The 14,298-nt window shown below is 39.6% G+C and overlaps 1 protein-coding gene across 13 annotated transcripts in view; it reads right to left on the bottom strand.

Moving 5' to 3' along the window:
• LOC100680429 (protein unc-79 homolog) overlaps nt 1-14,298 on the bottom strand; it is a 2,400,004-nt gene that overhangs the window by 80,107 nt on the left and 2,305,599 nt on the right. For 10 of the 13 annotated variants that reach the window (XM_031923950.1, XM_031923946.2, XM_031923948.2 and 7 more), the window contains 2 exons: nt 9,861-10,125; nt 9,639-9,779 (listed from right to left, as the gene is read on the bottom strand). In XM_031923950.1, coding sequence (XP_031779810.1) covers nt 9,639-9,779; nt 9,861-10,125 — 406 coding nt within the window. Of the gene's footprint in view, nt 1-9,638; nt 9,780-9,860; nt 10,126-14,298 lie in introns of those variants that run through there. The other 3 variants (XR_004345182.1, XR_004345183.1, XR_004345184.1) reach the window with 1 other exon arrangement.

Below are 14,298 nucleotides of genomic sequence, written 5' to 3'. Positions count from 1 at the left end.
AATTATGAATAGCACTTCTTTACGCCTATTGGACAGGTTTAAAATTGATAAACAATTTTTAGAATTAGATATTGAAGCATGGTCGAGAAATGAACATAACCTAACCGAGTAGTAAACGATGCTGCAGAAAGAGCAGTTCATTTAACTGAGCAATACATCAATATACTAAGTAGAGATGAAGAACAGAAAAATTATTTAATTCAAGTTGTTTCTAAATACCAAAACAATATTCAGACTTGAAAAAATTAACCGTTACAAAAAAATTAAATTTAGTCATTAACTACGTTGTATGAATATTATAAAAGTAGTAAATCAGATTCTGTAAAGTTATTATTAGTAAACCAATTTTTTTTATTCATATTATTTTTATCATATTTACCAATATCGAACAAGATATCCCTTTCTTACGTTTGTTTAGTGACGCCATAAATTTACTACCCAAACTGTTTGCAATTTTTAAGCGAATCTAACTTTTAACAATCTAAGTAAAAATGAAAAGTATGTAGTCACTTAAATAAAAGGTTCTAAGACCAGTCTTCATGTTCCAAGTAAACCTAGTACATTGTGCATACAATAAAACATTCAAGTTATTACCGATTTGCTCAAAACATGAAATTTCGAAAAATTAGCCAAATTTAAAAAAAAAATCAAATGCGCCCATATTGGGCTGAATTTAACTAATTTTAATAATTCAAAAGTGATAGTCAATCTCTTCTAAAAAGCAATAAAAATAAATTAAAATGTCCTTCAACCGCCAAAAATTTCCTAGTGGATATATGTTTGAAAATGCCCAAAAAATAGCAAAAAGCCGATTTTCAGTGCACAAATAGATTAAATATAATTAAATAACTTTACGAATAGGCTAAATAACTGTTCCTACATGTAAATATATCACTGTAGAATGGTATTTGACAGTTATTAAACGAATTGTCTAAATTAATATTTTGTAATCCCAAAAATACCAAGAAAAATACCCTTCCCCATTTAAATAACATGGGAAAAATGAAGTGTCGTGCGGCACGCGAATTTGCAACGAATCGGACTGAAACTTGGGAAAAGCTCGTTTTTATGGTCGTAGAACCGAGATTACTACCGAGCTTCTAACAATTTTAAAATCAGGAAATAACGGACACCCTAATATACTTGTTATCAAAATTATATAAACAGAGTCTTTACTAAACCTTTCCCCTAACCATCCGACTGACCGCACAACACCCATGCAAAAGCATAACCGTTACAAACAAAATTATATCTAAGTCAACGAAACTATAATAATCAATGAATGTTTGTAATACCTGCGATTTTCACCTTTTTTAGACCTAAAAAGCGGCTCTAAAGTGACCTTTTATGACTAGCCGGAAAAAAGGATTTTTTTCCCGATTTTTTAAATAAGCGGGCAATATATATATATAGAACTAAATACTTTGAGGTACCGTGTCAAAAAAAATCACCTTAGTTTCGCTTATAAGCACAAAAAACGCAGAAATCAATACATGCGTTAAAAAACTATGGTGTACACCAAAGGCTAAGCAGGGTTTTTGACCTCGTGTGGATATTAGAGAACTCATCTGCGGCTTGTGAACACCCTCGCCTTCAGTTCGGGCTACTCTCCTCGACTCGTACTGCAATCTCCACACTCAGTCTAAAAAAAAGCCTATTATACGCTCTTCGTACACAATATACTATTAAATATGTAATAATAGTAACATCGAAAAGAAATTTTTTATATAAACTTATTACAGACTGTATTAAACATTAAACCTTATATTAAAATATTTTATACCAATAAGTACAATTTTCGAGAATTTAATTTTTTTGAAACATGTATCACATCAAAATATAAAAAATAACATATGTTAACATAGAGCGTTTTTGATAGTAACAATATTAAAAGTACGATATGAAACAAACATTTTATACACGTCAAAAGACTTCTGGACGTCACAGGAGGCAGCAACGTTACACCTCTACATCTGTTGATGATTTACATTTATTCGCTAATTTTGCAAAGTTTCTTAGACTTGTTTTTCCAACGATTTGACTCGCTGCAGGCGCAGTTTAACAATATCATATCCGTCTCGCGGGTGAACAGCAGTTCCACGTTCGGGTTCGCGAGGTTAATACTTGGCGCCGACACCTAGACGCACGAGGCGTAAGGTGATCGGGCAATTTTAGGATAAGTCGTTCGGCGTTTGCGGAATTCGCGTGCGACGTAATTGTGTGAGTGAGTGAGAGACGAAACGTTCAAGCGAGTGTGTGCGTGTGTGATCTGGTTGCTTCTTGAGCCTTCAGACACGCGCGAGTCACGCGGGATATCTTTCGTGCACAAGTATTTGCTTATCGAAGTTGACTTTGTCCACGGGCTATCTTATTAATTTGTACGAATCGATTGTAAGTTCTAAGGATTTATTAAGAATATACAGTTTTATCTGATAAACCACGTGTCTCTCTTATCCCGAACCGCCCTCTCTCCTTACTGTTTTCGGGGCTGCAGCTAGCCGAGCGCCGGAAACTAAAGAGTCACGAGACTCTGACGCTCACGAGGAGCGTCTGGCGCCACCGGGTTATTTTCCAAGCCCCGGGCGAACAATTGCACGATAACTGGGGTAGCACGAAAATTCTAGTTACAACCCATCGTCTCACACTTGGATTGACTTGGTCATGATGGACGTAAACCATACGATCCTAGACTTTAGGAATGAATGGTTAACCAGTTTTGGCAAGCACCAAGAATAAATTCCAAGAAAGCCTGACTTTGCTAGCTGAAGCGGCACGTCTCGTGTCTGACTCGGCGGAAAGCTCCGGTTTGCGACTAAACTTTGGCAAAACCGAAGCAATATTCTTCGGCTCCGCGAGAAATGTGAATGATCATAAGTTATGGAGCCTCCCTGGAGTTTTGTTGCAGAACGGGTTGAACTTTGCCTTTAGTGAAGCGGTTGCACTTAAAAGCAAACTGTGACATTGCACTTTTAATGACAATATTTGTCATCAAGCAAGCCGTCAGTTTACCCCAAAATTACTACGATCTACCTCTCCCAGACACTAACATCTACAGAGGGAGACACATGTGTAGGTTTAAGGATAGGAAAGCTTGGCGGGGCAAATGGTTAAATTAGTTGTTAAGTCAATTTTTTTTATGCTGTACAAAAGTCACAATATTTTCTTCAACCCCCGGTTGCATCCAATATGATTACAATGTTTCCTGCGGGGTAAAGATTATTCATGGTTGAGAATTACGTTGATTTTCCGCGTTCTCGCAAAACGGCAGTCAATGTTACTTCATAACTTACGGAACAATTCATCGCGAGGATGCGATTTACATCTAATAATACGGGACTCTGCTCGTGATTCAAAACGCGATTTTTCAGTTTAAAGAAGGACTTTCGATAATACGCAAGTTCTCGATTTTCCAAGAAACAACCGACTCAAACGCTATATTTAGCACTTCTCCGCAATATTCGTACTCTAGTAGTCGAAGATGGCGGTAACGTCCCTCGAACCGACGTGACTCGACCAAGATGGCGACCGACAAGTCTTCTTTAGAGGAAATCCTGGAAAACGCTACGTCTACGGTTATAGCCGGGGACCTTGGTTTCACTCCCTTGGTTTCCTGAAATCGCGAGAACAACCTGGATTTAGCCTTGTTTAGCCTTGCCCTAACATATCTATCTCTTTCTAAGTTTAGCAAGGCGCTTGACATAGTGTGTCACGCCAAGCCTCTTAGACAGTTGCCCTTTCTTGGCTTCTCCGAGCAGGTCATCCGCTGGCTTACCTCCTATCGCCCGGGAAGAGAGACCGTCGTTGGTGACAACACCAAGCTATCCACCTCTCGGCCTCTCAACATAGGTGAGCTACAGGATTCCGTTCTAGGACTCTTACTGTTCTCGTTGTATATCAATGACATCGGTCTCCGTTGTCACCTTTTTCCGAGCAAATAATAATTGCGGTTTGCAATTATTAACGCGAGTGTATTTTGTTTGATTGTGTACTGGCTGAAAAAGGCGAGAGCACCGAGAGAAGAGGACAGGAGTATCAAGAAAACAGCAGAGCAGCGAAGAGCAACGGCCACTTCCAGGAAAATACAGCGAGAAAGAGTTTTCAGGGAACGCATGTCGCGGGCCCGTTTTTGTAACTCTGCTGCGACAGACAGACTCCTGATGTGAGAGGGAAGGAGTGAGAAAGTCGTGTGTGAGTGCAAGAGACGCGAGAGAAGTTTGCAGAAGAAAACGTGAGTAAAATCGAGGGAAAAACCGCGGAGAAACAAGGAAAACGTGGGATCCGCTCAGAGCCGATTCTGAGAAGTCGGGGCTGCTTTGTGTCGCTGGCGTGGGCGAGAGAAGACGGAGAGCGGGCAAGCGAACGGCGCGTAATGTCGTGGCCGACACGAGCGCGGCAACACTGGACGCTGCCTTACCGACTTCGTCGGGACGTGTTGAGCCAAGTGAGCAAGAGGAAGTATTAAGTGTGTACGAGAGCGAGAGAGATAGAGCGAGCGGTGTAGAGTCAGGAGTAGCGCTTATCGCGCGGAAGAACTAGAAGATTGTGAATTAAGTAGAGTTAATAAAGAAATAGTTTACCGAGATTCAAGAGTGTAAATTATTTTGATCATCTTCGAATATCCCGTCTCGAGGAGATCTAGCGGGACCTCCTCCGAGATTACAAAAAGAAATTAGAACGTTTTTAATAAATAATTGTGTCACGGATTCGGGTTTTCCCACGTCACACTGTCCAGATCCTAATGTGTCTCATTTAATCTACGCGGATGACCCGCAAATTTACAGCCAATGCTACCTTGAGAAGCTTGATTCTTGTTTAGTAAAGATAAGTGCTAACACCGATAGAATTGCGTGCTGGGCTGAACAAAACAATTTAAAACTGAATGTCCTTAAGACCAAGACGATCGTCCACGGCTTCCATATTATATTAACGCTCTACCTTCTTAATCCAATACCTATATAAACATAGTGGGAGCCTGAGAGTGCCACTTGACTCTAAACTAACGTGGAAAGGGCACGTCACTTAATTATATAAACATGCTCACTCCTTAATGTAAAGGCTGTACTTCTTCAGGAAGGATCTTGGATTGCGGAAGCATCTAGTGCAGGCCTTTCTTTTTCCTTTAATCAACTACTGCTCATTGGTGCACTGTAACTTAACATAAAAACTTGACTTAAAACTCCAAAGACTGGTAAACACATGCATTTGCTATATATATGGTGTAAGGAAGGATGAGCACATCACTCCTTTTAGAAGAGAGTTGCAATGGCTTACTACCACCGGATGTAGAAAGTTAAAACTCTCTACCCTTACACATACGCAACACTATATCCTTTACGCTATTCAAACAAAGAGCAAAAGACTACTATTACTATACACTAGAAAACACATAAACGCTTGCATACTTTATTCTCTCTTGCTCTCATCATCATCCTCTTTCACCAACACACACTCATACACTATCACAAAACACTACACACTCAATTACTTATTATTTGTAAACAAATATATTCTGTTCTACTATTTTCATGTACGGGATATTGTACAATAATAAAGAAAAGTCTAATCTTATCCAGTCTAAACTCCTGAACCAGCTAACTGATGATGTCAGGGCCGGGATAAACAAAAAGAAAGTGACACTCCTTCTACTCTTTGATTTTAGCAAGGCGTTTGACACTGTATGTCACGTCCGGCTCCTGAGGAAGCTATCCACCTTCGGCTTCTCTAAGCAGGTTATCCGCTGGTTTGCCTCCTATCTCACTGGCAGAGAGCAAGCCGTCGTTGGTGACAATAGCGATCGTTCCTCTTCGCAGTGTCTTAACATCGGCGTCCCGCAGCGCTCTCCGTCTTAGGTCCCCTGCTGTTTGCATTGTACATCAACGACATCGGTTTCTGTATAGACTCCGATGTTTCCCATCTTATTTACGCGGATGACTTGCAAATTTACAGTCATTGCCACCTCGAGGAGCTCGATTCTTTATCAAACAAGATGAGTGCTAATGCCGAGAGGATAATGGGCTGGGCTGCGCAAAACAAGCTTAAACTTAATGTTACAAAAACCAAAGCAATTGTCCTGGGCTCCCCATACTACATAAATCTACTTCCCTCAACAGCTAACACATTCGTTAATATCGGGGGTGCCCAGGTCAGCTTTGAATCCTCTGTGCGTAATCTGGGACTGGTGCTTGACTCTAAACTCTCGTGGAAGGAGCACGTTACACAAGTTTGTAAACGTGCTCACTCGCTAATGTACAGGCTTTACTTTTTTAGAAAGAGTACCAATCTCAGATTGCGCAAACATCTCGTGCAAGAACTCCTATTTCCGATCATCGACTACTGTTCTCTTGTATACTGTGATTTGACGCAGGAACTCGACTTAAAACTACAGAGGCTCGTGAATACAGGAATCCGGTACATCTATGGTGTAAGAAGAGATGAGCACATCTCCCCTTACAGGCGGGAGCTGTAGTGGCTAACCACTAACGGACGCAGGAAGTATTTCACAGTCTGCTTCCTTCGTAAAATGTTTAACTTGGTCGTGCCATCATACGTACTGGCCTTTTTTGACTTCCGCGTCTCACTCCGGCCTGTGAGGGGCGAGGTGACACCTCTGGAAATACCTGCCTTCGCGACTGAGACGTTGAGGAACTCGTTTCATATCAGCCCCATCACACATCAGAAACACCTGATCTACTGTCATCTTCCGAAAACTTGCTAAAGATCACTACTTCTAACTCGAAAACACATAACTCATACACACTCACGCACACGCACACACCTACTCATTCTCGCGCTATTCATTTCCACCAACGGTACACTATACACAATCTAAACACGCCTCAACTTACTGCATTCTACTTTCACCTCATAATGCTGAATCTTACTATTGTACAACATAATGTACGCAAATAAAAACTATCTAATCTAATCTAATCTCTCTCTCTCTCTCTCTCTCTCTCTCTCTCTCTCTCTCTCTCTCTCTCTCTCTCTCTCTCTCTCTCTCTCGTGCATAAATCCCAGAATCCTTTTCCTTGAAGGCTTTCCTTGGAACTGGCTGTGCTTCTCTGCGAATTTTCGTCTCCTCTCGATGATGCCTTCGTTGACGTCCACTCGAACAACAAAATACTCTCAATCATTATTAACTTGGGGAGAGGCGGCCTTGCGACGGACAACGTACCATCGCATGACCTTGAGCAAGCCGCTGGACAATGCTCGTTGCCAGGAGTAGCCTTCACTTTCACATGCACCTCCGACGCTGCCCTCGTGAGCCTACGTAGGAGGTGAGGAGATGAAGCTTTGCTCTCTTACAGGTGCACAGTTAAGTCAGAGGGTCGAGTGATGTGTGATGTGATGTGGGAGGGGGGGGGGGCGGGGGCACGTTATTCAACTTTTTTTGTGTTTCATTTAAAAATTTCTAATACTTATTTTGGAAAATTTCTGTTTCTTTTAAACGCATATCAAGGAGCGCGATAGCGCCTTACTGTGAAGAAAAAGGATAAAGTCCGGTTCAGGATATACTTTAAAATTGGGTTTTCTAACCTCCAACAAAAATCTCGATTGCATTCAAATCTTTAGTATTGCGCGTATTCGTATCTATTTAATAGTATATTGTGTACCAAGGGCGTAAAGTGGGGTTTTTGGGCCGAGTGTGGAGTTTGCAGTACGAGTCAAGGCAAGTTAGCCCGAGCCAAAGGCGAGAGCGTTTACGAGCCGCAGACGAGTACTGCAACCACACGAGGTCAAAAATACCGCTTAGCCTGTGGTGCACAACATATTTTTTGTAATCATATACTGATTTCCGCGTTTACACTCACGCACACATGCATATGTGCAAAATCATACATATGCGGGGAATATAGGGATAAGTATACATATAGATATACTGTTTTCGGACCCCCTCCCTCTCCGAGCAATACCTATAGATTTAGTCTCTTACGCATACTATGCCGCATTACTTTGCTTACGTTTTCCTTCACTGTCTTTCTCATTCTCTCTGTACTCCTCGTTGGTATATCGCCTTCTACAGACAGTGACACTGTGTATTTGTTATCCAGTGTCATACGAATTGTTAAATGCATAATTGTGAAAATAATTGAGTCAGCTCTATCGGTACTTCGAGGAGGGTAGCTTACCGATCGGCACAGCTGATTCGGAGACACGCCAGTTTCGGTTATCGATACAGAAGGATTGCCATACGAGATCGTGTATGTACGGAATAAATTTTATATAATCACAACCAATATTAACGTAGTAGATGGGCTTGCAAACGGTGCAGTTGGAAAATTAGTTTACATTGAAACTAACGATCAAAATGAAATTACACGTGTATGGTTGCACTTACAAGATTCACCAAAAACTGGACAAAAAATAAGACTAAAGCTGCTGTTCACATAACTAAATATAATATCCATCCTCAAGCGGTGCCAATAGACCGAAGAAGTGCAACTGTTTACTTAAATAATAATAAAACCATTATTGCAAAAAGAAATCATTTCCCGTTAGTATCAGCATGCTACTTTGAAAAAAATACTTCTTTATTTGTATAATCCTTTCCAAAAATGATATTCATTCGAATAATAAATAAGTTCAATTTTAAATACTTTCTACTTAAATCAAGTTAAGTTATCACTTCTGCCGGGCGTCCCGAGACGCACACATTTTTTTTTTAAGTGAAACCCTTGGCAAGAAGAAGACTAATAAAAGTAGTTAAATCTATGAATATAAAAATTTCAAGTAAAAGTTTTTATCTTAAACTTTAAAATATGGAAATATGATCAAAGATATGATGATTCTATAGTTTTTGCTATAATAATTCTACTACTTTGTTATTAAGCAGGTAAAATTTCTTGTTGCTCGATAGGGCGTAACACTCTAATATTGATCAAACATAAATATTCCAAAGGTTTACTCAACTTTATCTGTCTTTCATTGCCTTATTCACTCACAAACACTATGAGCAAATGACGATAAATAAAACGAGATATCGAATTACTACAATATTCTCTCAGTAAAATTTGCAGTGCACTGAATATGTAGGTTTGAATGCTTTGTTTCAACGTAGCTACTTTTTTCCAATAAACATTCTTATATTTAAATTTGTGGCGCATCGGACAGCTAATCATAGGTAGCGTATCAATTGAGCAAGTTATGTAAACATACATTTTTGATCGAAATGGGTTTTAATTTATTGAATTTTATATCATTTTTTGTATCTACAGAACTTGATTAAAAATATGTTTAATCGAATAAAAGAATCTTTCGTTATTTTTTCACTATTCTTATGCTGATTTATATAATTCGTATTTCTCATTTTAAATTTAAAAAACATTGATCGGATGTATCTATATATCATTATCAAATGAGTATTATAAGTGGTCGTTTTGTATTTTGGAATCATAAATCCCCCGAAATCTTAGTGGAATCTGTTTTTCAAAAGCTAAGTACAAGTTTGCCAGTAAATGTAGATAATAAAGAAATATTCGTATTATTAAATTTTTTCTATTTTGTACAATCTAATAGACTTAGATTTCATAAATTATTATTAAAAGTTGTTGTAATAGTAGTATTATAAAATCTAGAGGGTGGCGAATGTAATGGACTTGGTAAATTATACTTAGAGAAAACAATAAAAATATACTTACTACTTTTGAATGTGATATTAATTGAAGTACATATGGTGTTATTTTTCCCCAAAATTCCAATAAAATGTTTACAGTTATGTTATGAGGTTCTGTATTGTAATTGTTGTTTTTTGAATATTCTTCCAAGTAAAGTGTCCACAACTGTAAAGTGGGTAAACAGTAAACGTTAATAGTTTTGTTTTTCTCCCAAGTGGAATTTATTATAGAAATTATAATATTTACCTGACAAAGATTGAATACGTGAAAAAGCGATGCCATATTTAGGCTCGAACTTTTATATTGATCAGGAAAGCTGGAAAGAATAACTTGTACATGATCGGCAATGTGACAGGATGCCTCTTGAGGAATCGGTTGAGCTACGAGTAATGGTAAGCCATGTGCTTGTAGTAAATTGCTTCTTACAGCACCGAGTGAGTGACTTAATGAGCCAAGTAGGATCCAACATAATAATCTTACGTGATTGACACATTCCAAGTATTCTCGGGTCCTACAATAATTTTACTTATGATAATATTTTTGTTAACAGCTTTTTAAAGAGAAATTCGTAAGATAACAAACATTTTTTTTAATTTTTATCAAAAGATAGTTCTGCCTTCTAATGTCGAATTCAATAGCTTTAAGAAGTGTTTCCATTGTATATCCGGCATATATGTAAGCGTGTTATCATATCCGTGTAACTATATGTATAGTGTGCGCGTGCTATTAATGTTTATTTATTCTTACAAGTAATAGCCTATTAATAGCCTACGAAGGATAAGAAATCTTTAGATGACTTCTTTCCCTCCAGTAGTAATCCAAGACGTGTTTTTTGAGTTATTTTGTCTTGATATAAAAGGTATTAGGAAAAATTTCGAAAGTACTGAAGCATGACTATAGATAAAATTGTTAAAATAGCTCGATCTTGAATATCAGTTGTGATCCGATTCTCACAAACTAAATTCATTTGCTTTTTAGCTAAGTCAACAGGGTGAGGGTAAAAATTTTGAAAAATAAATATTTGAAAGGTAAAAATTACGAATCAAATTATAACGAAAGGTGGAATTTTAAGTCCCAGAATATTGGAAAGGTATAATTTTGAAAACCTTCATTTGGAAATTCCTAAAAATATCGCTTTAGCAATATTTTAACTACAAATATCGTAACCTTTCGCAATATTTCAATTCAACATTTTTGTTTTATAAATTTATTCATTTCAAAATCTCAGCTTATAAATTTTAAATTTCTAATCTTACCCTTTCTCATTTTTATTTTTCAAAATGTTTACCCTCGATTTTTACAAATCGAATTTAAACTGAAGTTCTGTATAAGCGAAAATAGCTACGGTAGTAGGATGGCGGATAACTACACTAAGAATCCGGGTTAAAGCCTCGGCCAGGCAACATTTTTTATACATTTTTTGTTTGATGTTCTTTAGATTTTCAATTGTGATGTTGCGTTTTTATATCTGAGTTCTGGGTGACGCGAACAATCAGATTACACTATTTTCTACTTCGATGTTCTTACCGCGGACTCTTACATCTACAGAGGGGGATAACGTATAGGTTTGAGGACGAGATAGCCTGGAGTGGCAAAAGTTTAAAAATAAAGCTTAATACACAATGGTTTATGTTGAACAATAACAATACGATATATACTTCAACCCCCAGTATGGATCAGACGTGGTCTGACTACAAGATTTCCCCGTAATTAATCAACGCCGACTCAAAGCGCGATGTTACGCAATAATAAACAGATTCAACACTAAACAATTTGAACTTGTATCCTTGGCCAACTGACAATAAATTTGGTAACACGATAATAACCGATTACGGACTCCAATACACGATAACGAAATACTCTCTGAAACCAACGGACGCGAAACAATAAATCGCGCTTTCGTGACTCTAAGACTCGTTACCGGATTCGCCCAAAATGGCGTCGGCGTCGCGATCAAAGGACGCGGCGTCCTCCAAGATGGCGTTCTCCATTCCGATTTACTGCTGGATTAGAGCTGGTGATCGGACGCTCGTGGCCACTTCGTATTTACATGGATCCTTGCTGAAATGCGCGAAAAAGCCAAAACCATGACAATAAACCTCCGCAATAACGGAGCGGTTTCTACGGCGTAACGGACGACAGCTATATATAAGGTGCGATGACGCGAGTACGACTCACGAGAATACTCCCGATACAGCCGCTTTGATCACGGTTTGATCTGCGACGACGCAACGCAGATAGTAATCGGAAAAATCGTATTTGCCGGATCTTAAAGATCGACGGCGGCTCAACCTAAGGATACGCTCAAATGCTGGATCTTTTGATCAACAACTCAATAATTGCTGGATCGCTTAGCGATCTACTCAACAACATTTCTTCTTCTTCAACTGTGCTGGATTTCTTCGCAATCTACAGAGGCTCCACTCTTCCCAATATTAACAGGCTGGATTGATTAACAATCGACAGCGGCACAAACGCTTCTCATAAAATGGCGGGATCATCTTGGATCGACCGCGTCTGAACCGTTGCAACCCGAATATTCGATTGGTGCAAAACACTCATTTCCGCGGCGCGTTGATTAATCCCACAACCACATAATTTACACGAATTATTGGCAACCGGGCCGAGTGTGCGACGACTTACTTTCAACTCGAACTAGAATCCTCAAAGTTCTCCTCGACTGCTCTCTACTTATATTTCTCGCTCTCAACGGTAGTACAATTAAACATCTTTTATACGCGGACGACCTTCAGATTTATCTACATACACACCAGCAAAGATAATTTTCAGGAAGGCGTGGCTTGGCTGGCTGAAGCAGCGCGGTTGGTTTCTGATTGGGCGGGGAGCTCCGACCTGCGACTCAACTCCAGCAAAACTAAGTCCATTTTTTTGGTTTCACATGAAATGTTAATGATATTAAGTCGTGGAAACTGCCTGGAGTTCCGTTGCTGGACGGAGTGATCGTCCCTTTCAGTGAGACAGTCGTAAGTCTTGGTGTTGTATTAGACTGTAAACTCACATGGAAACCGCAAGTGGTTGCCATCATGAAAAAAGTCAACAAAGCCCTGTATAGTTTGCGGTTTATCAGTGGCTGCACCACTGAGAATCTCCGCAGAAGGCTAGTCGAGACACTCATACAACCACACTTGGACTACTGTACTGTGACAATCCTGGACGCGTCTAACGAACAACGAATACGGTTACAGAGACTGAGCAATTCTTGTGTGAGATTCATCTTTGGGGTTAGGAGGGATAAACATATTAGTCCTTACGGGGGGCATCTAGAATGGCTACGCACCTATTCCAGAAGGCTCTACTTTGAGGCCATTTTATTATACAAGGTGATTCGGATTGGTGAACCTGGGTACTTCACCTCATTTTTCAATGAGTACAAGCCGAGACCCTTCAGCAGGAGTTCCTCCAGAACTAAGCATACCTACTGTGAACACCGAAACCGGGGCTAGAGCCTTCCAAGTCCAGGGTGCTCGGTTCTGGAACTCTCTCCGTTCTTCCCTGCGAAATCTACCATCTCTCGCCTCCTTCAAGGGGGCACTGCGACGGCACCTGCTGGCCGCCGAATCGTGACGATTATGAACCCTCTGGCGCAGCGTTTTTAATCTAGTCTGACTCGGCCTACCGGCCGTAATAATTTTTCAGTATTATGTATACAGGGTGACCCAATTTAAACGGGCACCGCTCATAACTCGTCAGGGACAGCCACAATCGAAAAAATGGTAGAGACCAAAGTTGTAGGATATCGAAGGGGCAACCCGATGGTGACCTTGGATTTGACTTTGAACGCGTTTTTCAAGGTCATTTGAAGGTCAACTTTGGATTTTTAAATAGGAACCCCATTCTTTTATTGCGGGAATGGAAAGAGCGGTAAATTTTACGTTCAGAATGGTATGTTCGGTTGCGGCACTGAAGGTCATCGCAAGGTCATGCAGCCAGAATGAAACCCCGCCTACGTAATTCCTCTAGCAACGCCAAATTAAAAAAATTGGTAGAGACCAAAGTTGTAGGATATCGAGGGGACAACCCGATGGTGACCTTGGATTTGACCTTGAACGCGTTTTTCAAGGTCATTTGAAGGTCAACTTTGGATTTTTAAATAGGAACCCCATTCTTTTATTGCGGGAATGGAAAGAGCGGTAAATTTTACGTTCAGAATGGTATGTTCGGTTGCGGCACTGAAGGTCATCTCAGTGTCCTGCAGCCAGAATGAAACCCCGCCTACGTAATTCCTCTAGCAACGCCAAATTAAAAAAAAGTGGTAGAGACCAAAGTAGTTGTATAGGGGGGGGGGGGAGAATTGTGACCTCGAATTTGAGCCAGTCCTACAAGGTCATTTCAAGGTCAAATTATTTTGGCAAGCACCACCAATACTCGTGGATCATTTCGCTCGATAGTCATTACTCTATGACGTTGTCGTGATCTTTGAGGTCCTCGCCTCTCTCGCTGTTCAATTCTCTGGATCGTACTTCGAGATGGATGATGATTTCTGTTTGGGAAACGCCTCCGATATAATTGTGCTGCTGCATTATAATTTCTTCGACACTCTCCCAAAATCAATAAAATATCAACAATTTATACATACATTTAAAATATGGGTAATTAATTGGAATATTTAGCTCTTAAACAATATTTTCTAGAATAATCGCTATGACTTGAAATTATATCAAAC

Source organism: Nasonia vitripennis (assembly GCF_009193385.2).
Source record: "Nasonia vitripennis strain AsymCx chromosome 2 unlocalized genomic scaffold, Nvit_psr_1.1 chr2_random0002, whole genome shotgun sequence".
NCBI classification, from domain to species: domain Eukaryota; kingdom Metazoa; phylum Arthropoda; class Insecta; order Hymenoptera; family Pteromalidae; genus Nasonia; species Nasonia vitripennis.
Note: the sequence above shows the minus strand (reverse complement) of the source record. Positions and strands in the feature narration are given on the sequence as shown.